This window comes from Mirounga angustirostris, unplaced genomic scaffold (assembly GCF_029215605.1).
Source record: "Mirounga angustirostris isolate CCGP_5_RB_7025 unplaced genomic scaffold, mMirAng1.0.hap1 SCAF_2, whole genome shotgun sequence".
Classification (NCBI taxonomy): domain Eukaryota; kingdom Metazoa; phylum Chordata; class Mammalia; order Carnivora; family Phocidae; genus Mirounga; species Mirounga angustirostris.
This window is the reverse complement of record NW_026991710.1, coordinates 159,081,787-159,108,757: the sequence shown is the minus strand read 5'-3', so window position 1 is coordinate 159,108,757 and position 26,971 is coordinate 159,081,787. Positions and strand designations below refer to the sequence as shown.

General features: G+C 40.1%; 1 protein-coding gene across 2 annotated transcripts in view; it reads left to right on the top strand.

The window, feature by feature from the left end:
- PIWIL2 (piwi like RNA-mediated gene silencing 2) overlaps nt 1–26,971 on the top strand; it is a 72,848-nt gene that overhangs the window by 6,975 nt on the left and 38,902 nt on the right. For both annotated transcript variants that reach the window (XM_045879319.2, XM_045879318.2), the window contains exons 8-19: nt 434–514; nt 821–934; nt 12,086–12,274; nt 13,080–13,164; nt 13,857–13,946; nt 15,818–15,958; nt 19,175–19,288; nt 20,285–20,473; nt 22,871–22,972; nt 23,557–23,673; nt 24,254–24,342; nt 25,271–25,376. In XM_045879319.2, the coding sequence (XP_045735275.1) occupies nt 434–514; nt 821–934; nt 12,086–12,274; nt 13,080–13,164; nt 13,857–13,946; nt 15,818–15,958; nt 19,175–19,288; nt 20,285–20,473; nt 22,871–22,972; nt 23,557–23,673; nt 24,254–24,342; nt 25,271–25,376 (1,417 nt within the window). The remainder of the gene's footprint in view (nt 1–433; nt 515–820; nt 935–12,085; nt 12,275–13,079; nt 13,165–13,856; nt 13,947–15,817; nt 15,959–19,174; nt 19,289–20,284; nt 20,474–22,870; nt 22,973–23,556; nt 23,674–24,253; nt 24,343–25,270; nt 25,377–26,971) is intronic.

Sequence of the window (26,971 nt, the reverse complement as noted above, 5' to 3'; positions counted from 1 at the left end):
AAATTTTCATAAAACTTATTCCTACACCACCTCTTTTTAAATGAAACACAGAACGTAATTTCTACCTAGTAAGTTGAACTGCCAGGAACGAACACAGCTTCTTATGTCAGACTGATCTTTACAAACAGAAATTGACTCTCTTGCATTCTTTTTAGTTAATGGTGAAAAATACTGTAAATTGAACCTGGGAAATCAGCTCGGTTTTTGGTCACCTGGTACGTAGGACAAGCTATTGTCAGTTGTATATACCTCAAGATAAATGATAATTTTTCTTTTTCTTCTGGCAATGGTGTTCTCAGCATAAAAGCTATATTGTGCAAAGGGCACCAATAATTTTGACCCTAGGCTTCAAAAGGAAAATATAGTTAAGAGTAGTAGAGCTTGAATTTTTTAAATTATTCTCTAGAAGACCCATTTTTGCTCTTCATTTCAGGGTAATGAAACTTTTAGATATGAAGCTTGTGGGGAGAAACTTTTATGACCCTACAAGTGCTATGGTACTACAGCAACACAGGTCAGTGGTGTTCTTCTTTTCCTCACTTTGGAATGTTCTGGAAAGAAATTTTTCATTGTGATTACCATATGTAGTACAGAAATCTCAACAGTTATTTTATGATTGTGAATATAATTTATCAGTTAAATCTGTTCCATAGTTTAGTTTTTTAGTAAGTTCACAATGATGTTTATTTACTTTGTTTCATGGTGCTTTCTCACTGTTACTGGGGAGGGGGGTGGTATTAGCTCAGCTGTTTCAAATGGGGGCATGGAAGTATCTGTGGGTTTTTTAGAACCCTGAGGTAAAGCTCACTTGTCTCTTCAGGTTGCAGATCTGGCCAGGCTATGCAGCTAGCATCCGAAGGACAGATGGAGGTCTTTTTCTCCTAGCTGATGTCTCGCATAAAGTCGTTCGGAATGATTCGGTACTGGATGTCATGTGAGTGAATGGTGGGATTTACTTTTAACAAGCTAACAATTTTCTGAAAGTTCAGTAATAGCTGAATACAGATTGGCCATTGTTCTGTTTAGGTTTTAAATTGTAGAACAGGGACACCTGGGTGGCTCCGTCATTGAGCGTCTGCCTTCGGCTCAGGTCATGATCCCAGGGTCCTGGGATCGAGCCCCGCATCAGGCTCCCTGCTCCGCGGGAATCCTGCTTCTCCCTCTCCCACTGCCCCTGCTTGTGTTCCTGCTCTCACTATCTCTCTCTCTGTCAAATAAATAAATATTTTTTAAAAATTGTAGAACAGATTAAGGGTACTAAATGTATGTAAGTCTTGCAGAGATAGGCATTTGAATAGAGACCTGTTATATTTGAGGAGGAATTGTATTTTTTTTTAAGATTTATTTATTTCGCTGAAAGAGTGAGCTTACAAGCAGGAGGGGCAGAGGGTGAGGGAGAGAGAGAAATCCTCAAGCAGACTCCACAATGAGCGTGAAGACCAACTCGGGGCTCAATCTCACGACCCTGAGATCACAACCTGAGCTGAAACCAACAGTCAGACGTTTAACGAACTGTACCACCAAGGTGCCCTAAGGAGGAATTGTATTTAACTCTCTGGTTCAGAAGGCTTGGTTTAATACACACACACCCTGAATTTTTGTTTAAATGCGTTACTATAGGGGCACCTGGGTGACTCAGTCGGTTAAGCATCCAACTCTTGGTTTCGGCTCAGGTCATGATCTCAGGGTTGTGGACTTGAGCCCCATTTCAGGCTTTGTGCTCAGAGGGGAGTCTGCTTGAGGATTTCTCTCCCTCCCTCTCTCTCTGGAATAAATAAATAAATGTAAAAAAAAGTGTTATTTTAGTAAATCACTTACTATAGTAAATATAGATGTGATTAATTTGTAATGGCTTCATGAAATCCCATTTTACAGATAAATCTGTGTCCCATCACTGATTCTTTTTTTAAGGCTATGTACTTAGAAGTGGAATTACTTAATGAAAAGGCTTAACATTTTAAAGACTTCAAGAAAATATTTGCTTTAATAAGATACTTAAATAAAAGGGTGCCTGGGTGTTTCAGTCAGTTAAGCGTTAGGTGTCTGCTTTTGGCTCAGATCATGGTCCCGGGATCTTGGGATCGAGCCCCACATTGGGCTCCCTGCTCAGTGGGGAATCTGTGTCTCCCTCTTCCTGTGCCCCTCCCCCTGCTCGTGCACTCTCTCTGTCTCACATGCTCTGTCTCTCGAATAAAGTCTTTTTAAAAAAAGATACTTAAATATACATTGACAGATTACCCTCTAGAACACTTACTTAGTTCATTTTTCCACCAGCTGTGTACAACTACTAGGTGTTATCAGGCTTATAAATCTTTGCTTATCTGATGAATTGATTCATTCCTTCAAATGCATTTATTGAGCTCCCGTTGTATACCAGAGTCTTGGGACATATCTGTTAACATAACAAAGATCTCTCTCCTCATGGAGTTTACGTTGTAGTCGGGTACATAAACAATAAATAATAAACAAGATAAGTGAATTGTATAGTATACTAGAAGTGTTGAGAGCTTTGGAAGGAAGAAAAAGTGGAACACAGAGTAGGAGAGATCAGGAGTACCAGGAGTGGGGTGGGGGAGGGTGGAGAGCTGTAATTTTAAGTAGAGTGACCAAGTTCATTCGAGCCAACACTTGAAGAAGTTGAGTTAGCCAGGTGAATACATGGGCGAAGGAAGTTTTTGACAGAGGGACAGCCGGAGTAAAGGCCTTTAAAAGACAGAAATATGCCTGGCTCATTCAAGGAGTGGCAGGGAAGCCAGGGTGACTAGGCAAGAGCAGTGGAAGTATGGAGAAGGTGGAGGAGATGACAGTATCGAGCTTTGAAAGGCTATTGTAAGGATTTTAGCTTTTACTTTGAGTGAAGCATAGGATTTATGGCCAAGGAGTAACATGATGTGGCTTAAATTGTAAAAGGATCCCTCCCATTGCTACATGGGGGAGAGAGTTGGAAGGGTGGGAATAGAAGTGGGGAGACCTACCAGGAATCCAGGGGAGGCATGAAGATGGCAGCAGTGGAGGTGGCGAGAAGTGGTTGGCTCCTGGATAAATTGTGAAAGTAGTGCTCAGTCAGTGTCCTGGCTGGATATGGGGTGTGAGATAAAGAGAGAGGTTGAGAATGGCTCACATTTTTTGAGTGAATTTGTAATTATTCTATCTCTCCTAGAGTGTCTCTCCTTGATGGTGGGGGCCATGTCTCTTTTTCTCACAGTACATCCAGCTCTAGTTGATTCCTAGCATCTAGTAAGTGTTCAAGAATATTTGCTAAATAAGAGTAGATGTCTTCAAATGCACTATTTCTTTCTTTATGGTCTCTGCTTTGCTTTTCTTCTTAGATAGATCTAACTTATTTTATGTTTTATTTTTTCCGATGTTTTACATCTTCTGGGATTTATCTTGATGTGATGTTGGGATCATCATGATTGCCTTGGGACTATCTCACAGTTTATTGGAAAACATTTTTTTTTAGATTTAAATCACTATCTTTATCATTTGTTAAAGTACTTTGATTTACTTCTGAATATTTCATTTTGATCCAGTGGTTAAAATCAATGTGATGCTGTGTTTTAGTTATTGTAATTTTATTAGCTTTTAATATTTGTCAAGGAATCCTGTTTTCAGAATTTTCATAGTAAATGCCACCCATGTATTCTTGCATGTGATTCTTTGAATAATTTAATGAAAACAAGAAAAAAAGTCAATTGGCATCAATTGGGGAGACTGTTCAGTGAATCTTCCTATTCACAAATATGGCATATTTTTCCATTTATTGAAATTTATTTTTATTAAAGTTTTACTTCATGAAAGTTATTGTCATTTTATTATAACTACACAAAAGCTATTTATGGGTGAGTTATGTAGTATATGTAGGATTGGTTTTGTTTTCTGCACAGTTGCTTATTTTGGATATAAAATTATCTTTTCATTTTCTAAGTACATAATTTTATATGTACTTACCACTAATTCAACAGTGTTTTGTAGATTTCAGAGTATAAGTTTTGCAATTATTCCTAAGTATTTTATTCTTTTGATGCATTTGTAAATGGATTTTTTTTTAATTTCATTTTTGGTTTGTCGCAAGTATAGAGAAAAACAACTGATTTTTTTTTATATCAATCTTGTATCCCATAACCCCTTTGAAGTCATTTATTAGTTAAAACAGTTTATTCATGGATTCTGTGGGATTTTCTATATGGGAGATCATGTCATCTGCAAATAAAGATATTTTTTACTTCTTCTTTTCCAATTTGGATCTCTTTTATTTCTTTTTCTTGCTGAATTATTCTGCTAGGACCTCTAGTACAATGTTGAATGGGCATGGTGAAAGTGAGGGGAAAAAAAAAGCCTTGACCCCGCCGTTCCTCAGTGTAGTGGCCTTGGATATTCCCTTTGTTAATAAAGACAATTCAAGGGGGGGGCGTGGGGAGTGGTGAGAGTGCACATCCTTGTCCTTTTCCTGATCTTAGGGAAAAAATACCCATCCAATCTTTCACCATTAAGTATATTAGCTGTGAGTTTTCTGTAGATGCCCTTTTTCAGATTGAGGAAATTCCGTTTTATTCCTAGTTTATTGAGTGTTCTTATCATGAAAGGAAATTGGGTTTTGATCATTAAAAAAAAAATCCTGCTTTTTAAATTGATTTTTCAATATTGAATCAACCTTGCATTCCTGGGATAAATCCCACTTGTTTGTGGCGTATAATTTTTTTCTATATGTTGCTGGTTTGGGTTTGCTTATATTTTGTTGAGGATTTTTTTTCTATATTCCTAAGTGATATCTGTATTTTTCTTGTGATACCTTTGTCTCGTGTTGATATCTGGGTAATATTGGCTTTATAGAAAGAGTTGGGAAGTATTCCCTTCCTCTTCTGTTTTTTTGAGAGAGTTTATGAAGGATTGGAATTCATTTTCCTTCGGATGCCTGGTAGAGAAATTTGACAGAGAAGCCATCTGGGTTTTGGTTTTTCTTTGTGTACAGTTTTTAAATTACTAATTTAATTTTTGTATTGTTAGATATTTATTCTGATTTTCTATTTATTTTTGGGTCAGTTTTGGTGATCTGTGTTTTTCTAGGAGTTTGTCCAGTTCATTTAGGTTATCTAATTTGTTGGCATACTAACGTTCAAAGGGTTCCTCTACAGTTCTTTTTATTTCGTGAGCCCACCCCCTCTTTCATCCCAGATTTTAGAAATCTGAGTCTCCTTTTTTCATAGATGGTCTAGCTAAAGGTTTATCAGTGTTGGACCTTTTCAAAAAGCCACTGTTTGGTTTTGTTGACTGTATTTTCCTGTTTTCTATTAATTCCCACTCTTATACTCATTATTTCCTTCCTTTTGCATACTTAAGGTTTAGTTTGCTCTTCTTCTCTTTCCAGTGTCATAAGGTGAAAGGTTAGTTTATTTGGGATATTTTTTCTTTTTAATATAGGCTTTTACAGCTGTAAATTTCCCTGTAAGTAATGCTGTAGCTGTATCCCATATGTTCTGGTATGTTGTGTTTTCATTTACATCTAACTCGGAGTATTTTCTAATTTCCCTTGTGATTTCTTATTTGACCCCTTGATGATTTAAGGGAGTGTGTTGTTTACTTTCCACATGTATGTGATGAGTTTCCTGAATTTCTTCTGTTGTGAACAGAGAACTTACTTTGTATTATTCTATCCTTTTATATTCATTGAGGTTTGTTTAATGATCCAACATATGGTCTCTACTGGAGAATGTTCTGTGTGCACTTTGGATGTTGTAATTTTAACTTAAAATATTTTTTGCCTTTTACTAAGGAAAGTGCCAGAATTAGGACTATGGTACACCTTTATATTGGAAGTAGAAATTCTCCCAGGGAGTTTGAGAGCTTGGCATAGGCAAACATATGACAAACAAGAAGGAGAAGCACTAAAGTTGTCTAAGGATGTGTGTTTGTGAACTGTATTTCAGGTTCCAAACACAGATAGGAAGGGCCATGAGATCAGTGACCCAACTATCCCTGACCCTGGAATTTGAACTAAATAAACACAGTGATCTTCTTTCACAAATTGAAAAGACAAGAAGAGCCTTCCTAACGTTTGACCACTTGCTTTTTTACCAATTGGTCTCTGATCAAATGGACCTTCAACTATGATGTGTTAGGAATAGATTGGCTTGGTTTGGAGGCTTATCTGGCTTATGCCTCCATGCATTCCCTATAGAACACTCTTTTGTACATTTAACAGAAAGAAGGAAATGCAGGGCAAAACAAAAACACATGAAAAAATCTTATGAATATAGACAACCGCAAAAGCAAAGTAAGCCGATGGAGAGAAATCAAGTTAAGGGCAAAAATAATTTTCAAGTGGTATTCCTTCAAAACAAAAAGCCCAGAGACCTCATACAAAGACCTAGGTCCAAACAATGACTTCTAACCTGAAAGCTCATTAGATAAGCAGCTAAAGCCTAATGAAACTAGTTTGAGCTCAACTAGTTGTTGGGATTGACTCACTGGCAGCAGATCTGAAGGACAAATGGGGTTAAGCACAAGGGGCCCAGTGAGTGCATCTGTGGGTCTGAAACTCCTGGAGTGTTGCCAAGGAAGAGCTTCCACAGTTACCGTGGTGAGACCTCCAGAATTGTCAAAGGATGATGAGACCTCTGTTCTCTCTGAAATAAAGAGAAGGCTGCTGATTTAAAGCTTCCTGCAGTGAGAAGAGACTGCTGATCTTATAGAGAATACTGGAGAGGTATGGAGTTCAGGACAGCAGTCTTGCAGCGGGGCAAGCAGCACAAACACGGTTGCTCAGGTAGTCTGTTGTTGATTGAGTAGTACTCCTCTCTGGGATGCTTGTTGGATTAAGTTCTTCCCTGATTGGCCAATTTACAGAAACAAGGGGACAACTCTGGTTGGATAGCTTACAAAGGTTTGCTGAGGTGAGTTGATACAGACATATTAAGCAGGTTTAAAACTGGATTTTAGGGGCGCCTGGGTGGCTCAGTCGTTAAGCATCTGCCTTCGGCTCAGGTCATGGTCCCAGTGTCTTGGGATCGAGCCCCACATCAGGCTCCCTGCTTTGCGGGAAGCCTGCTTCTCCCTCTCCTACTCCCCCTGCTTGTGTTCCCTCTCTCACTGTCCCTCTCTGTCAAATAAATAAATAATCTTTAAAAAAATAAATAAATAGGGCGCCTGGGTGGCTCAGTCATTGGGCGTCTGCCTTCGGCTCAGGTCATGATCCCAGGGTCCTGGGATCGAGTCCCACATCGGGCTCTCCCTGCTCAGCGGGAAGCCTGCTTCTCCCTCTCCCACTCCCCCTGCTTGTGTTCCTGTTCTCGCTGTCTCTGTCATATAAATAAATAAAATCTTTAAAAATAAATAAGTAAGTAAGTAAGTAAGTAAATAAATAAATAAATAAAACTGGATTTTATGGGGGCGCCTGGGTGGCTCAGTCGGTTAAGCATCTGCCTTTGGCTCAGGTCTTGTGCCCGGGCTCCTGGGATGGAGCCCCGTGTTGGGCTCCCTGCTCAGCAGGGAGTCTGCTTCTTCCTCTCCCCCTGAACCTCCCCCTGCTTGCTCTCTCTCTCAAATGAATAATAAAATCTTAAGAAAAACCTCTGGATTTTATGGCTACTTGTTACCATGGCTACAAAACAATATATCTTTTACAAAGTTTGTCATTTTTTAATTGCCAGGAACACATGAATGTTTATATTTTCACCTGATTTTATTGTTTAATTTCTTACACGTATATGTTAAATTGATGAAGAATTTATTTTTTATTTTTAAAAAAATTTTTAAGAGGTTTTATTTATTTATTTGTCAGAGAGAGAGAGACAGAGCACAAGCAGGGAGAGTGGCAGGCAGAGGGAGGAGAAGCAGGCTCCCCGCTGAGCAAGGAGCCCGATGTGGGACTCAATCCCAGGACCCTGGGATCATGACCTGAGCCGAAGGCAGCCGCTTAACCGACTGAGCCACCCAGGCGTCCCCCAAGAATTTTTTTTTTTTTTTAAAGATTGTATTTATTTGAGAGAGAGAGAGAGCACATGAGAGGGGGGAGGGTCAGAGGGAGAAGCAGACTCCCTGCTGAGCAGGGAGCCCGATGCGGGACTCGATCCCGGGATTCCAGGATCATGACCTGAGCCGAAGGCAGTTGCTCAACCAACTGAGCCACCCAGGCGCCCCAAGAATTTATTTTTTAAATGGATAGCAAGTTTTCTTACCCATTTTTTAAAACTTTTTTTTTTTTAAGATTTTATTTATTTGAGAGAACATGAGCAGGGTGAGGAGCAGTGGGAGAAGTAGACTCCCCGCTGAGCAGGGAGCTCGACGCGGGGCTCGATCCCGGGACTCCAGGATCATGACCTGAGCCAAAGGCAGACATTTTACCGACTGAGCCACCCAAGCACCCCTAAACATGTGGGTTTTTTTAAAGATTTATTTATTTGAGAGAGAGAGCATGCGAGCGCATGTGAAGGGGGGTAAGGGCAGAGGGAGAGAGAATCTTAAGGAGACTGTGCACTGAGCACAGAGCCTGATGCAGTGCTCAATCCCATGACCCTGAGATCACAACCTGAGCTGAAACCAAGAGTTGGACACTTACCTGACTATGCCACCTGGGTGCCCCAATTCTTATACTTTTTTTTTTTAAGATTATTTATTTATTTATTTGACAGAGAGATAGAGCCAGAGAGCACAAGTTGGGGGGAATGGCAGAGGGAGAGGGAGAAGCAGGCTCCCTGGTGAGCAGGGGGCTCAATGTGAAACTTGATCCCAGGACCCTCATATCATGATCTGAGCCTAAGGCAGATGCTTAACCGACTGAGCCACCCAGACACCCCTCTTACCCGGTTTTTAATGATCCTTTCCCCCACTAACTTGAAATGCCACTAGTAATTATTGGACACTCAATCTAATCTGTCTTTCAGTCTCACTGAGATCTTTTATTCCATTAATTTCTTTTCTTTTTTCAGATTTAGTAAGGCACAATTGACAAAATAAACCTCATACATTTAAAGTATACAATTTGACGAGTTTTAACTTACTTGTATACCAACGTAACATCACAGTGAAGATAATGAGCATATCCATTGCCCATGTAAAATTTACTCATGTCTCTTTCAGACCTCTTTCTTTGTTCTCCTCTGTCCACCATAGGCAGCAAACACTGTTCCGCTTTCTGCCACTAGAGATTAGTGTCCATCTTTTAGAATTTTCTATATGTGGAATCATATGGTATATACTCATTTTTTTGTTTTTTTGTTGTTCAGTCTGGCTTTTTTCAGCATGAGTTTTTTTAATTTTAATTTTTTATTTCAATCCCAGTATAGAAGTCAAAGTAAGGGGCACCTGAGTGGCTCAGTCGGTTGAGCGTCTGCCTTTGGCTCAGGTCATGATCCCGGGGTCCTGGGATCGAGTTCCACGTCGCTCCCCGCTCAGCAGCGAGTCTGCTTCTCCCTCTCCCTCTGCTCCCACTGGTTCTCTCTCTCTCTCTCTCTCTCAAGTAAATAAATTAAAATCTTTTTTTAAAAAGTAAAGTGAAATAAATGCAGTTAAAAATCATTGATTTTTATCTTCTTTTCAATGTTGAATATTGGAGTAACAAGACATAGGCCTATATTGTTTATCTCCTGTGTCCCTCAGTCAGTTTTTAGCTTTTTTCTTGATTGTGCCTTCCTCCTCCATGTCAACCTCCTACCTTTTCTGATGCAAGACAGTGATTTAGGGGGAAAGGATTTGATGAGAGAATATTAAAAACTGTCATTAAGAGTTCTGAAAATAAATTACAAGTTAAAAGGTGTTTGAATATGGATTTTATACTAGTGGTTGCTTTTGACTTCCACAACTACATATATATAGTTATCCTACATTTTTTTGAGACAGAGAGAGAGCGCACAAGTGACAGGGGCAGAGGGAGAGGGAGAGAGAGAATCTTAAGCAGGGTCCATGCCCAGCACAGAGCCTGACACCAGGCTCGATCTCATGACCCTGAGATCATGACCTGAGCCAAAATCAAGAGTCAGAGTCTTAACCAACTGAGCCACCGAGGCGCCCTTGTAGTGAACTATCTTTATAGCCATCTCTCTGTATTTAACCTGCCGACAGAGTAAAGTGCCACACACACACACTACATCTGGCATGTAGCAGGCACTGATGACAGTGATGGAGGTGATGTTTGCAAACACACAGTTCTGTTCTCTGCGCTAGGGACAGTTCTCAGTGCTTCATGTATATAAAGTCATTGCGTTCTCTCAACACTAAGTTAGGTGCTTCCCTGACCCCACTTTGACGTGAGGAAACCAAAGCACAAAGAGCCGTAACTCAAAGTCTCACAGGCTAGTAAGTGGAAGACACAAGATTTGAACCCAGGCATTGGCTCTGTCGTCAGTGTTGAACTGCTTAAACTCTCTGATGGTTTTTCACCACTTACTGCAGTCTTTCTTAAGACAAGTTCTGCAGGATACTAATTGCCCAGGATGGCAATAAATGTTCATTCAGTGAGGTTAAAAGGAGAAGAGTGGGAGGAATCCGTGGTTAAATACATGGGAGGTAAATAAAGGTAAATATGTTTCTTCAGCAGCCTGAGGTGCTCAGGTATGTTGTGAGTCTCTAAACAGGGTTATAATTTGCAGAATGGACTCCACTTTTTTGATTGTGGAACCTTTTTCACACCTTCTCACAACCTCTCAAGGGACCACCAGTGTTCCTGAAGAATCTACCCTGGGTGACACTGACCTGCAGAAAAAAGTCCAAGCTCTGATCCTTGACTTAACAAGGACATTCACATCTGTCCCTGCTTACCTGCAGCCTGTACCTCTTCAACCTCCTTGCCCTCCCCATCCCCAGATCCCTGCTTATCCCCTGCATACTGCTGCCTCTGCCTGGAATGTCACTCATTCCTCTGCCCTGGCGTTTCTGCTTGGCAGATTGCTCCTTGAAGCATCATTCTGTAAACGTTCCTTGACTCTCTGGGCATATTCAGACATGCTTTCTGCAAGTTTCCTGTGTTGGCTTGTTCACAGCACTGTTTAGAGGTTACCGCGAGGGTACATTTATCTATGGTGAGTCTGTCATCTGCATCTTTAGCATCTTCACCAGCGCTGTCTAATGATAGGTATTTGTAATCCCTTCCATTAGCTAAAAAGGGCAAATATAGTTTAAAGAATGTTTTGTTGTCCCTCCGTAGACTCTCCTAATAATGATACAAGATAATTGTTTTGATGATTAAAGTACCTAATTCGAAGGCAAACTGTGAATGTTATTAATTTGTAGTTGCTGTTTTTAATTTCCCTTTTATTTTTTCCACAATTTTTAAAAAAGATTTTATTTATTTATGGGAGAGAGAGAGAGCAGGGGAGAGGCAGAGAGGGGGACAGGGAGAATCAGACTCCCTGTTGAGCGGGGACCCCGGCACGGGGCTCAATCCCAGGACCCTGGAATCATAACCTGAGCTGAAGACAGATGCTTAACCAACTGAGCCACTCAGGCGCCCCTCTTTTCACTATTTTTAGTGATTTTGTTTTGTTTTTTTTTTTTTTGGTAATGTCAAAAAGAAAAGAGATGAGAGTCCTAACTCTTTTTTTTTTTTAAGATTTTATTTATTTATTTGAGAGAGAGAATGAGAGAGAGAGAGCATGAGAGGGGGGAGGGTCAGAGAGAGAAGCAGACTCCCTACTGAGGGCAGGGAGCCCAATGTGGGATTCGATCCTGAGACTCCAGATCATGACCTGATTCAAAGGCAGTCGCTTAACCTGCTGAGCCACCCAGGTGCCCCGAGAGTCCTAACTCTTAAAAGAGACAGTTGGAGCCTTCTGGTGCTGTATAGCTGTGATCATACCCCTGAAGTACTTTTTTTTTTTAAAGATTTTATTTATTTGACAGAGAGATAGAGAGAGCACAAGTAGGCAGAGTGGCAGGCAGAGGGAGAGGGAGAAGCAGACTCCCCACTGAGCGGGGAGTCGAATGCAGGACTCGATCCCAGGACCCTGGGATCATGACCTGAGCGGAAGGCAGACGCTTAACGACTGAGCCACCCAGGCGCCCCCTGAAGTACTTATTTGCATCCCCCACCCTTTTCATTGTGCTCTCTGTATACAGATATGATTCAGAAGTCTTTTGTCTCTTTCCAAAGGCATGCCATGTATCAGCAGAACAAAGAAAACTTCCAGGATGAGTGCACTAAGCTTCTGGTTGGCAATATTGTTATAACCCGATACAACAATCGTACCTATCGTATTGATGATGTGGATTGGAATAAGACACCAAAAGATAGCTTCACAATGTCTGATGGGAAGGAGATCACATTCTTGGAATACTACAGGTGGAAAGAAGAGACTGGGCTTGGGTCTTTGGGTGGCTGTGGGATATAGGCTACCATTCTGTAGTGGGAGATTGAGTTCCATAGTAGCATGCTTTTAAAATAATTGGATTGGTAACTCACCTAAGATTGAATGAGCTTGTTTGTGGGATTTGACCTGAATATGCTACCATTACAGTTTCATTTCTTTTAGTAATTTTGGAAGTTACTTTATAAATTAATACCAGGATTTTGAATTATATTTCTTTTGTTGGTTTAGGTAGAAGTCTGGCTGGAGGGGTGAAATTCAGGTCTTTAATCATTTGACTATCATTTTGTCTTTCCAGTTGCCCAAGGCTTTCAACCTGATGGAGTTTTTTTTTTTTTAAGATTTATTTATTTGAGGCTGGGGGGAGTGCACACGGGCAGGGGGAGGGGCAGAGAGAGAGGGAGAGCGAGAGAATCCCAAGCAGAGTCTGTGTGGAACCTGACATGGGTGGGGCTTGATTCCACACCCCAAGATCATGACTCAAGCCAAAACCAAGAATTGGATGCTTAACTGACTGAACCACTCAGGCACCCCCAACCTGATGCAGATTTAAGCATATTTTTCCCTGGACGTTAGACTCTTTCTCCTCCATTTAATTGCGGTGTTAACTTGAGGCTGCCTTTTCCAGTTATAAATATGCTATAATGAGTTTCTGGTGGATCCTTGACAAAGGTATTATGCAAATTATGTACCCCAGTACTGGTTAAGACACCCAGACTATGTTGCCATACAGTAGTGATGCTGCTTCTGAAATGTTTTCCTGCCTCTGCCCTGCTCTAGCAAAAACTATGGGATCACAATTAAGGAAGAGGACCAGCCACTGCTGATCCACAGGCCCAGTGAGAGACAGAATAACCAAGGGATGGTGAGTGGGGGGGTGTCAGATTTGCACTTCTAGCTTAAGCTCTTCATCCATGGTGCTGAGAGCCGTGGAGCAGGGTTACAGTGTGGTTGGGGAAGACTCTGTAGGGCTGTCTCATCTAGCCAGTGGTGTCACTTCATGCGGTAGGATTTGCTTTTGAAGTCCCCATAATGAGGAGCTAAGTATCCATATGAGCAAGTTAGGTTAAGGAATAAGGAGAATTTTCTGCTAAAGATTAAAACACTGGATCCATTAGGGAAGTTGTAGACATTTAACAGGGACTGGAACCAGGGAAAGTACCTTGACACTGACTGTTCTGTCTTAAGTGAGAAGGCTGAAGATCAACCAGCTAAGATAAGAGCTGGAGGCCCCAGCTGGATGGGATGTATCACCTTAGCTTGTCTGGAGGCCCAAGAGGGACAGTTTTGGGGGGGGGGGTTCTAGTTTTTCCACTTTTTTTGACCATTTCAACATTTTTCTCTTTACCTAATACAGCAGGCTATAAGTATTATCACTGAGGGGAAAAGGGTAAAATACTTGCAGTGTTTCACTGCCCTCTTTTCTGGGGTTTTATGTTCCTTATTGTGCCAGTTATGTCCCTGCAGGCCCAGCCCTGGGCATGGCATGTCCTGTGAGGTCAGAGGAACAAGACCGTCTTTACTGCCTTATTTTTCCTCTCCATTCTCTCCTCAAAGCTGCTAAAAGGCGAAATCCTGCTGCTACCTGAGCTTTCGTTCATGACTGGAATCCCTGAGAAGATGAAGAAGGACTTCAGAGCCATGAAGGTGAGAAATGCCCGTGTTGATTGGAAGGCCTTTTTGAGAACAGCTTGAGCTAGATCTGGGCAGGCCTGTGTCATCACCTGGGCAGGTCTGTTCTTCCAGGCTCCAGTTCTCTCTGTAAAACATGCTCCATGTCCCTTCCCACACACTAAGATAGCTGATCGGAGCTCCTTTTTGAAGATTGTTGAAAACAAAACAGTGGAGTGACTGGATTATCAGGTAGAAGGAAAGAAGTAATTATGTCTTCACCCCCACCAATCAGATGACTGTAAACTGGTCATATGATCATAAGTGAGGTTCTTTGATAGCACTGCGTTTTTCTAGTGCTACAAGCCTTCCTACAAGCCTTCAGTCTATTTAAAGGGGTGGGGGAGATAATGTAGCAAAAAGTAATCAACAAGTCAGAGGCTGAGGTAAAAGGATAGAAGTTTATCTTGTGGGGTGTAGAGTGTCCAGGAGGTGTTGGGCTGAATCTCCATATGAAGTAGCTGAGAAGCACAGACGTGGGCAGCAGCATGAGTCTAGAGCCCAAGCACTTCACCTCCACTCTGTCTGCAGCGCCTGGGGCTTTCCACACCCCAGCTCCTGTGCTGCCTCACTCTCCCAGCGCTTGTCTGTTACCCTTGGACCCATGTCTGTCTCCGATGCCACAGACTATTTTCAATAACATCATAAAGAGCCCGAAGTGAAGCTTAGCATATCTTTAAGAGATTTCTTTCATGTCTACCTTCGTTCCTTCTCTGTTTAGCATGTAGGTCAAGGCTCCTTCCTTACAACACTCAGTCACCTAATGACTTTATGATCACAGAGCTATCTGTGCCGCCCCGCAGACTGGCAGTAATGACTGCCTCATAGGGAACAACAACTGGACAGTTCTTTGGTCCCAGAAGAGTAAAGAACTCACATATGTGATTCAGAATCTTTATGTGTACCTTTGGGTCTTCATTTAACAATAACATTTAGTGGGGCGCCTGGGTGGCTCAGTCATTGAGCGTCTGCCTTCGGCTCAGGTCATGGTCCCAGGGTCCTGGGATCGAGCCCCGCGTCGGGCTCCCTGCTCAGCGGGGAACCTGCTTCTCCCTCTCCCTCTCCCCCTGCTTGTGTTCCCTCTCTCGCTGTGTCTCTCTCTGTCAAATAAATGAATAAAATCTTTAAAAAAACCCAACATTTAGAAAACACGAATTATGGACCAAACACTGGACCAAAAACTTGTCTTATGATGACATTAAATACAGTAGTAGTATGACATGAAGTATAAAACTGGATCTGGTTTTCCGTTCTGTTATGTTTGGCTCTGCCTGGCACAGGACATTTTTCCCCCTATTTTTCCCAAATATTAAATAGGTGTAATCAAGCCCCTTTTGCTCCTGTTTCATAGAATTTCTAAGTAAGATTTTAATTATTCATTTGAGAGAGAGTGCACAAACTGGGGGGGCAGAGGAAGAGGGAGAAGGTGAAGCAAACTCCCCACTGAATAGGGAGCCCCGATGCAGGGCTGGATCCCAGGATCCTGGGATCACGACCTGAGCCGAAGGCAGATGCTTAACTGACTGAGTCACCCAGGCGCCCCTGAATTTCTTAGGAATTTTAAATTCAGAACATGGTTTTGAGAAAGAGGTAAGATTTAGCTGTCATGTGGGAGAAAGAAACAATAACATTTCAAATTCTTACTTTTATGATTAAAATTTTAACCGTATACTTCATTTACATTCCTGAGAGATGTTTATTAAAATTTTTGGAGTATTTAAAAATGTCTACAGATTTCAGTGGAAAGGAGGTTTTCTTTTGGAAAGGTTTTAGACATATTGGGGTTTAACTTCATATTGGAGAAACTAATACTCATAACTTATTATCTCCATTTTAAATCTATTTAGGATTTGACCCAGCAGATCAACCTGAGCCCCAAACAGCACCATAATGCTTTGGAATGCTTGCTCCAGAGAATTTCAAAGAATGAGACAGCCAGCAATGAATTGGCACGCTGGGGACTCTGTCTGCAGAAGGATGTACATAAGGTAAAGTGAATGTAGCCAAGTAGGAAACAGCATTGAACAGTGATTTTAAGAGCTTAGTGAAGTAGGTGATAGCTTCCTCTCTTATCTTTATTTTGGAGTTTTGCTCTATTATTACACTTTTTTGGGGGGGTCCTAGTCATAATATTTGAATTTTCTTCTCTTAATTTGTTAGTATCTCTTAGAGATTTTTCTTCTGTATTTCACAGAGATCTGAGCTGTTAATTTTCAGTCAAACAGATAGTAAAAGGAATATTGACTTAAATTTTATCTCATTTTTGGGGTGCCTGCGTCGCTCAGTTGGTTAAGCGTCTGACTCTTGATTTTGGCTCAGGTCATGATCTCAGGGTTGTGAGATCATGCTGCATTGTTGGGCTCTGCGCTCAGCAGGAATTCTGCTTGACATTCTCTTTCTCCCTCTCCCCACCCCCCTAAAAAAAATAAGTCTTTATAAAAAAAATGACCTCATTTTCAGTTTTCTAATCTAGATAATTCTTAAGGTTCTATATGTCCTTTTTTTTTCCAAGTTTTTTTTTTCTTTCCCAGTAATTAACTTGTGATTCTTGAATATACTATTGTCATTCTTTCAATAGGCATAGAGAGTTTTGGATTTACACCATCTGATTCTTATGGCCCTTTCTGCCTGCATCTTGCCTGCGTCTGCTATGTTGTATTTTGTGCGGCATGATCCATACATAGGGCAGAGGCAGTGTGAGATAGTGTGCAGTCCTTGCCCTTCTCTATCCATTTATTTGGCTTTGAATCTCAGTTTTACCACTTGCCATCGTAGTTACTTTGAGCAAATTGCCTAGTATCTCTTAGTATTTTTATCTGTAAAATGAGGATAATGATTGACTTATAAGAATTTAAATGGTAACATCTTCAGCGTAATATGTGACACATAGCAAGTGCTAAATAAACATTAGCTATTATTACTTTTCACCTTTTTTTTGAGGTTATACCAAAATAATTAATTCTACCTTTTCTCTAGTTCTCTTGTACTCTGAATTGACTCCTTGTTAAAAAAAAATTTTTTTAATAAAAGTAATGGATAGTCAATAAGGAAAATGTCGAAACCTCACAAAAAGTAAAGAGGTAAAAACATCAGTAATTTCATCATCCAAAGATGATATCTCAGTGATTTATTTTATTTTTTTTTTAAGATTTTATTTGTCAGAGAAAGAAAGGACAAGCAGGGGGAGTGGCAGGCAGAGGGAGAGGGAGAAGCAGGCTCCCTGCTGAGCAAGGAGCCTGATGTGGGACTTGATCCCAAGATTCTGGGATCATGACCTGAGCTGAAGGCAGACGCTTAACCCACTGAGCCACCCAGGCATCCCTCAGTGTTTTATTTTAGATATGTACCAAAGATACTTCAGTGTATATCCTTCCTCCACATTTTTCTGTGAAAATAAATCTTTTTTTTTTCACAAAGCTGTAATTATATTGTATATGGTTTTACATTTTCTTTTTCATTTAATATTATATTTTGAACATGTTTTCGTGTTATTAAATATTAATTTGAAAATGTAGAAAATATAAGCCAAAGAAGAAAAAAGTTCATCTTTCTATTTGAGAATAACCACTGTTAACATTTTTGTACATACCCTTCAGTGGATTTTTGTGTGTGTGTACATGTGCATGCTTGCGTGCTTATGCATACTCACACACGGCATGTGTTCATATAGTTTCTTTTTTTCCCTCAGTATATTTAGAATGTTTTTCCATGTCATTTAATATTTTTCTAAACATTTTAATTGCTGCTAGATAGTTTATTAACAATTTTCTATTCTTTTACATTCAAATTGAATTTAATATTTCTAAATTAGAAATAGTTATTCAGGGGTGCCTGGGTGGCTCAGTCATTAAGCATCTGCCTTTGGCTCAGGTCATGATCCTGCATCGGGCTCCCTGCTCAGTGGGGAGCCTGTTTATCCCTTTGCATGCTGCTCCCCCTATGCGTGCGCTTGCTGTCTCACTCGCTCTCTCTTTCTGCCAAATAAATAAATAAAATCTTAAAAAAGAAATAGTTACTCAGTAAACAGCCTTGTAACTAAGTCTTTGTAATGTTGTTTATTTTCATAGATTTATGGAAGTGGAATTATTAGGTCAGGGGACATTTATGTTTTTAGTACGTATTACATATTGCCAATTGCCTTCTAGAAAAGTTCAAAAGTTTTTTACTTTCACATCATGAATTTGATTCCTTACTCTTGCTATTGTTATTTATGTTAATAAACTCATTAATTTTTTTTTGGTTATAGATAAAGTAAGTATTTTTCTAAAGATTGATTTTTTGAGAGAGCAAGAGCGAGAGAGAAAGAGAGCGCACATGAGAGTGCCTGTGCAAGAGCATGGGGAGAGGACGAAGGGAGAGGGAGAGAATCTCAAGCAGACCACCCGCTGAGCACAGAACCTGACATAGGGCTCCATCTCACAACCCCGAGATCATGACCTGAGCCAAAATCAAGAGTTGGGGACTTAACCGACTGAGCCACCCAGGAGCCCCAGTATTTGTTATTTTTAAATAAGCAAATGGTAGAGATCATAGTAAAAAATACGCATCCCCAGAGATAATCACCACTAAGTATAGACTCATCCAGTTTTTATTATGCGTACATTACAATTTTTTTTTAAAACAAGATCATATTCATTAGAGAGTAGTTTTAATGATTGCAGAATAGTCCATCATGTTGTTATATCATCAGCTTAATTATCTTCTTATTTTTGGATATTTAGATTTGATTGACTTATTCCTAACTTTAATTTGTTCTTTTATTATATTTATATCTTTCCTTCCTGTTTTTCTTTTTAAAGTGTAGTAGTTTATGTTCAGCCTTATTAAGAAATTTTACTTTTAATTTTCTTTCAATTTGTCCCTTCAAATATTTTTAAAAATTATTTTCCTATTTATCTTGAAATTATAGTTCTTTTACATGCATTCTCTACTTCTGAAGAGGCAATGCTTTCTAATCCCTTTCTTGGGAGACCATGTTAGAAGCTTCAATAATTGAAGAGCCATGTCTATAAAAATTTTACCTGTATTTGTCCAGAGTTTTTTTGGCCTAGACTCACTCACTGCTAGCAGTTTCATTTTTGTGCCGTTCTTGGAAGTTATTACAGGGACAGGTTTACATAGTGGAGTTGACCAGGCCTGAGAGAGAACAGTATCAGTAGTGTTTGCAGATGGCTCATGTCATGGGTGCTTTGTTTTGTATTTAGATTGAAGGACGTGTTCTGCCAATGGAAAGAATTAACTTAAGAAATACTTCATTTATCACATCTCAGGAACTAAACTGGATTAAGGAAGTAACCAGAGACCTTTCCATCTTGACTGTAAGTGACTTTTGAGGTGGTGAAGAGAGGACCAGTATTCCTATAAGTATGGAAATTAAGAAGCAGGAATGATTCAGTGTCTTCTTTTTGAGGGAGAGTACCAACTGAATTCCCATCCTGAATTATCTATTAAACTGGGGTCCTCCAAATAGAGCAAATTGATGAGTTGTTAGAGATAAGCACTTTGGTTGGCCATAAACTTAGGAAAAGGAAATAGATTGCTATGGTAATTCATATAGTGCCAGCCTCTTAGCCACTCTCCCTTTTATCTTCCCCCACTTTTCCCTGGGGGTTCCTGAAAGATGTTCTTATCCATGAAAGAAGTATAATTAAAACAGCCCCCACCAAAGGAACTAAAGGACAAAATGGTATATAATTATTTTTAAATGTTTTTGGCTAACCTGGTCTTTTTGGCCATGCATAAAGTACTCACATCTGTTTCTAAAACTTTTTATTGAAGTATGTTTAAAGAAAAAGTATACTTACAATTTTAAGTTTGATGAATTTTCAAAGGTTCAAAAATCTATGTAATCCACACCAAGGGTTAAGAAAGAGAACTTTATCAGTGCCCCAGCCATCCCTCCAGTTCCTCGTTACTACCTACCTCTCCCTTACAAACTATAAGAGTAGTCACTATCCTGACTTTTAACAGCACAGATTCATTTCAGTTGGTTTTTGTACTTGATGTATACATGAAACCATATGGTATATATTCTTTTATGTCTGGCTTAATTTCTTCAGCCTTGCATTGGTGGGTTTCATCCATATTGTTAGATATGGTTGTAGGTCTTTCATTCTCGTTGCTGCATAGTATTCCACTGTGAAAGTATCCCCCAATTTACTTACCATGTATATCTGTTAGTTACAGGAATTAGATCAGAAAGGACTCAAGCAGAGTTATAAGCAATTTGTTCTCTAGAGTAATAACCTCCTGGGTGTGACTTCAGAGTGTCTAAGTTGTGGGAAGTGCTAAAAATAGCTTGTGGTTATTCCTAGATCCCCATGCATTTCTGGGCACTGTTTTACCCAAAGAGAGCAATGGATCAGGCCCGAGAACTGGTTAACATGTTGGAGAAGATAGCTGGCCCCATTGGTATGCGTATGAGCCCACCAGCCTGGGTTGAACTAAAGGATGATCGAATAGAAACCTATGTCAGAACCATTCAATCCATGCTAGGAGTTGAGGTAATAAATTAATTTGAGTATATTTATAGGATGCCTGTTTTAAAATACTTGAATACTTGATCTTAAATTATCTTGGTCATCAGTCTGCTGTTTATGATGCCCAGAAACTTGTGTGTGACTCATGTACACATGAAATACTGAACTAAGTGTAAGTAATCTTTATGCTCTTTGGTTAATTCTGCTTCTCTCATTATGTGTTGGCAGCCTCACTCTTACGTTCTTTTTTCACATAATTGACAGAATAGCTGACTTAACTTTAGTTCCTTATCTATATAGAACATGTTGTGCTCCTAAAGCAACTTTTTGGGCCCGGTGCCATTTTGCACAGTTCTGTACTGAGCTGTCACAGTCTGGTCTGGCTTAAGATTTGAATTGCTCTGGCGATGAACTTGGCACCTGGCCCATCGGCTCGGTCCTGACAGCCAGTCAGGACCACTGGAGGTGAGCAGGTCATAGCACTCGTAACTCAGTAGTACAGGCCTGCAGTTCTTATCTGTTCGTACACAAAACAGGAAGAAGCTTAAGGAGGGAACAAAAGCAGAGGAAAAGTTTTTGGAAGTAACTAGTCTTTGACTTGAAGAGTCCTTTCTTGTGAGAGCAGTACTAGAATGAGATTATCTTGGGATCTCTCTGATCCCCGACTCTGGGTTATCACCCACAACAGCACCCTTGTGTTCTTTCTTTGTAATTTCTTCCTGGTTTCCCAGGCTTGTAGTCTGCGGTGGCCTCCCCCTAGGCCTGATCATGGATAATTCTGCTCTGCTTTCAAAAGAATAACCCAGTGTAGTACATCAGCTCCCGCATCTCACCACTTGCCACATTCTCTTTAGGAGGGTGTACTGCTATTAGTTCTCATGCAGCGTGGATATGAGGTTCATTCATCATGTTTACCAAACTTAACTCATATTGGTCTTGTCTCTGTCGTCTTTGGGGCATGCTGTTTTATTATTTGTTAGGGGTCAAACTCAGAATATCTGCAGGAGCCAGATGAATAACACAAACAAGTGAAGTGGGCTAGGAGGGGGCTATAGTGAACTAAAGAGAGTAAACCCTATACCTGCAGATAGAAGCACAGCATTATCAAATTAATTTTTAATTTATTTATTTCTTAGTAGAAGCAAAAGATCTGGATTTGTGTGTATGTTCCCCTCCTTATGTTTAAATGTTAATTAAAAAAGGCGGGTACCTGGCTGGCTCAGTCTCTTGATCTCAGGGTCATGAGTTCAGGCCCCATGTTGGGCATGGAGCCTACTTAAAAATAATAATAATAATAATAAAAATAAAATTTAAAAAGTGTTAATAAAAACAACAACAACACATGTAAGTTACTATAGGGACTAAAAAGCTACATGTGTTTGATAGGTCCAGCCCATAGGCTCCCAATGTGCAGCCTGTGTTCTCCATGACTTTGGAAGTTCTTTGATGTGATAACTAGAATGTGTGTTCTCAGCTCTTCTTTTTTTTTTTTTTTTTTTTAAGATTTTATTTATTTGTCAGAGAGAGAGAGAAGAGCGCATGCAAGCACAAGCAGGGGGAGTGGCAGGCAGAGGGAGAAGCAGGCTCCCCACTGAGCAGGGAGCTGGATGTGGGACTTGATCCCAGGACCCTAAGATCATGACCTGAGCCAAAGCAGACGCTTAACCGACTGAGCCACCCAGGCGTCCCTCGGAGAGATCTTAATCTAACACTAATCTTGATTTGGAATAATATACTATTGATTTACCATTAATATCTGTTTCTGGCATAAAAAATTGGCACCTTCATTTCAGTTGAGTGCTACTTTTCTTTATTCAGACTTTGAAAGACCCTATGTTTCCAATGTTGGAACTCTTAATTAAACAGTGAGGGGTCAAGGATGCTTATATGAGATACTCTGCAGGCAATATCATTCTATCTCCTAACCAGAGAGTTAGGAAGAGCCACTTACGGATTTGACAATAGCTTCATTTATTTGTGTTTGGCTCTGAATGCTTTCTTGTGGTATCGTATTCCATGTTTCCTCAGTTTTGTGGTATGAATGTAATAAGGTACTTAGTTTACTGAAGAGAGTGGTAAAAAGCATTATAAGGAATTGAAAGCAGCAACTAAGTAACCCTTGCAAATTTTCAAGCCTGCCTTTTCCAGGCATCTTAAGTCTCCTAAGAAAGATGTCAGGTAGTCAGGACCAGCTCTAGATAATTTACAGTATCATATTCCGTATCTGTGCAAAGAAGCCCTGAACCCAACAAAGGTTCAAAGACCTATTTGGGGTTGGAATGCCTACCCTCTTTGTTTCAATCCCCCTCTGCCTTAAGGGTCCCATGACTTTGCAGGCTTTTAGACTGCCCCCAACTGGAGCCCCATCAGGGTCCCCTGAGAGTTCCAAAGCCTGATTTATATGTACTTTATCTCCTCAAGGGGAAGATACAGATGGTTGTTTGCATCATCGTGGGCACACGTGACGATCTCTATGGGGCCATTAAAAAGCTGTGCTGTGTGCAAGCTCCTGTGCCCTCACAGGTGAGTGGGAGCTGGGCAGGAAGCACAGATGGAAACTATAGCCTCCCTTGAGGCTTTGAAAAGAGGTATACAGGTGTTCAAAAAGACTGCGGTAACTATTAGAAGCCGGCACGTGTAATCTTTCTGGTGGAACAGTCCCCTTATTAGAGTAACCTGGTTAAAAGCAGATGCTCTTTGTAAATGCTGCCTTCATGTTCTCAAATGACTTACTTTTGCTGGTTCAGTGGGTGAGCTGCTGGGTGTTTTCACATGACTGGGTTCTGAGAGGATAGGCTTCACTCTGAAAGGGAAAGCTGTTTTTCCTAAGTAGGTTTAAAAAAAAAAAATTCTCTATGAGATTCCTTTGAAAGTTTTTGTTTTTTGGTGGTTTTTTTTGTTTTGTTTTGATTTGTGTGTGTGGGGGGGGTGTATGTATGTGTGTGTGCATGCCTGCCTAGAAATCCTAGAATTAGAACTAGTCAGGCAAAGTATATTATCTGCTAACTGGGGTTTCTTAATAAACAAATGTAGTGTTTACTTCAGGCTTGTTTACATCGTCTGACAGGCTGATAAGTGTCCTCTTTCCCCATGCCCCTTTGTTATAGGTCATCAATGTCCGAACCATTGGTCAGCCGACCAGGCTTCGGAGTGTGGCCCAGAAAATTTTACTTCAGATTAATTGTAAATTGGGTGGTGAGCTCTGGGGAGTGGATATTCCTCTGGTGAGTGATGCTGAGATGTGTCTTCATTCAATTTAGCTCTCCAGAGACTCCTACCTAGTTGTTTTCCTGGTTTTCCTCATAGAGTTATCTTTATTGTCCATGCTTAGTGGTCTAAATGGTTCATAGCGTGATTTTGTATAGCCCAAGTGCTAAGAATGGTTTTTATAACTTTAAATAGTTGAAACCAATCAAAATAAGACTAGTATTTCCTGACACATGAAAATTATATGAAATTCCATTTTCCATGTCTTTAAATGAAGTTTTATTGGAATACAGCCATACTTCTTTACAGACTAGCTATGGCTGTTCTTGTGCTATAATTGAATAGTTCCTGCAGATACTGCGTGGCTCATAGAGCCCAACGTTATTTACTGTTTAGTCCTTTACAGAAGTGTGCTGGTCCTGTTCTAGATCTCAGACTTGTTCATAGTGTTTAAAAAAATGTCAAGTTGATGTCAGTCTTTCTCTTCCTTTCCCAGAACTTATTTTCATATGTTGCTTTTGGGGTGCAGATAACAAAAAGATGGGGTGATGGATTGCTTGTTGTTTTGGGGTTTTTGTTTTTTGTTTTCTAACCCAGAAACAATTAATGGTGATTGGGATGGATGTTTACCATGATCCTAGCCGAGGCATGCGCTCTGTGGTTGGCTTCGTTGCGAGCATCAATCTGTAAGTACTACTCATAGTGCCGTTTTGTTTGGTTATCTCATTTTGATGCCTAATCTTACTGTAAATCCAGCAAATACTTTTTTAATATTTTGTATTATGGTAAAAGTGTACTTTACAAAAGTATACTAAACTTTTTCCTCCTTTATCTTCCTATTAGTTTATTCAGTCTATTTACCAGACTTGTCAGATCTATAAATTTGTTCCCCTGGCTGTGGTGTAATCTTCTTCAGAATGGGGGCTGTGTCTTAAGTAGTTTTTCCCCCTCCAGGAATGAGGGATTTTTTTGTTTGTTCTGATTGTAAAAACAAGGCATGCTCATGCAGATACCTGCAGAAATTTAGAAAGTGAAACTTCCTCATGGGCAGTCTTTTATTAACTACCACCAAAGGTTTGATTTTAGATCAGACTTTTAGATTCTCATTTATGCACATAGTAACACGTATATAGGTGGTGTATATATGTAAACAAAATGGCATATTACTATGTATACTATTCCTTAGTTTGTTTTATGTACTTAAATTGTATATTGCTGATATTTTTTCATATCCATACAAATAAATCTCAACCAATTCTTCTCAACTGCTGCATGGAATTTATTGTATGATAGAGCACTATTTAACTAGCTTTCTGTTGGATATCTAGGTGGTTAAATTTTTTCAGTTGGAAGCAGTTTTGTAGCAAATACCACAATTATGCCTTTATTTTTACATTCTATGTGTGGCGCATATATATGTCTTTCTCCATATATATGTATATCTTTCCCCATATCGCCATGTGTTTTTACCTGTAAGATAAATGCATTTACTAGGTACTTGTTGTATTGGTGCATAGAGGAGCCTGTGTGTAATGACATTCAGACCGTGGGCCTTCCTCTGTGAGTGTGTCTTCATCTTTCTGTCTTTTCTCTCTCTTACTCCCTCCTCCCCAGCACTCTCACAAAATGGTATTCACGAGTGGTATTCCAGATGCCTCATCAGGAGATTGTGGATAGCCTGAAGCTGTGCCTGGTGGGCTCCTTAAAAAAGTTTTATGAGGTGAGGAGAACAGAAATTTTATTTTATTTATTTTTTTTGAAGATTTTATTTATTTATTAGAGAGAGCGTGCAAGCACAAGCAAGGGGAGTGATAGGCAGAGGGAGAGGGAGAAGCAGGTCCCTCGCTGAGCAGGACCCTGGGATCATGACCTGAGCCAAAGGCAGATGTTTACCGACTGAGCCACACAGGCACCCCAGAACAGAAATTTTAAAGTTTCAGGGTGTTTAAGGACTGCCTATCTGACCACTTTAGGAGGAACTCTGATTTAGTGGGAGGGGTCCCAAATTGAAGGTGTCTCCTAAACAGATCGAAAAGTTAGTCATTGCTGAACAGGCAGCTCAGAGGGACTGCTTTCAGGCTTCTACTTGTACAAGAGATAAATACTTTGATTTTGTTTGGTAAGTAATGATTATTCCCAGGTTGTCAGCCTGATACCTGTAGACATAATCTTCATGCCCTTATCAGGGAAGTGGGGGTAAATTTCAGCAATTAAAGAAGCTTATGAATTTACTCAGCTTTTTATGGCTATTATTAAGCACTTTTCATTTTGGTTCAAGACAAAGACCTCCCTGTAAATCACCCCTAGAACTCCCAGGAATGCTAACCATGGAGAACTGCTGTCATTAAACTGATACTGGGTCTGGCACAATGAGCAAGCAAAGTATTGGGTTTTACCTTGGCCAGTACATCAAAGAAAGTGCTGATAAGTGGCTTTCATTTCTCAGGGTTAGAGTTAGCCCTTCACATAGAGATTAACAGCAAAAAATTTAATAATTTCATATGATTACAGTTAGTCACTAGAACTCCACCTTATTTCTTTTTAGATTAATGTTTCCTACACTGTCCTTCAATTAGTTTAATATTCTTTCAGTATTTGAGGTCATGTAAAAAAAAAAAAGTTGAATTTTGTCTAAGGAGACCTATATATATGCTCTTTTGTCACCAAGTCCTACCACACCTTCCTTTTTCTTGTTGTTGATGCTATTTTTTCCCTTCAAGCTCTTCTGTAGGCCCTACCTTTTCAAAGATTGCTTCTTTGAAGCCTTTTCCGTTTTCCCCCCACTGCTCCATTCCCTTAGACTTATTTATGTTCCTTCCTCTTCCAAGGCCCCTTGTTTATTTATTAATTTTTTCCAAGGCCCCTTGTTTATATTCTGTGTAGTGGCTATTACATTTTGCCTTGTATTAGTTAGTTGTATCCTTATTTATCTTTCTATGGGTTGTGAATTACTTGAGCACTGCTTGGTTCTTGATGGCCGTGTAACAAATTTACCCTAAAACTTTGTGACATGCAGTGAGCATTTATGATTCTGAAGTCAAGGAGTCAAGAAGTTGAGCAGGGTGCAGTGGGCTCTGGTGCCTCTTCATGTGGTCTTTCCGCATGAGCTAGTTTGGGCTTCCTCACAGCATGGTGGCACACGGTTCAAGGTGTGAGCATTCCAAGAAACTAGAGCCAGGTGGAAATCATGTTGCCTTTATACCATAGTCTTGAAAGTCATGCAGTATCACTTTCACTGCATTCCATTTGTACAGTAGTCTCATTATGAATATGCCTAATATTTGGAGGAGCCAGTGTGGGGATGGGATAGATTTA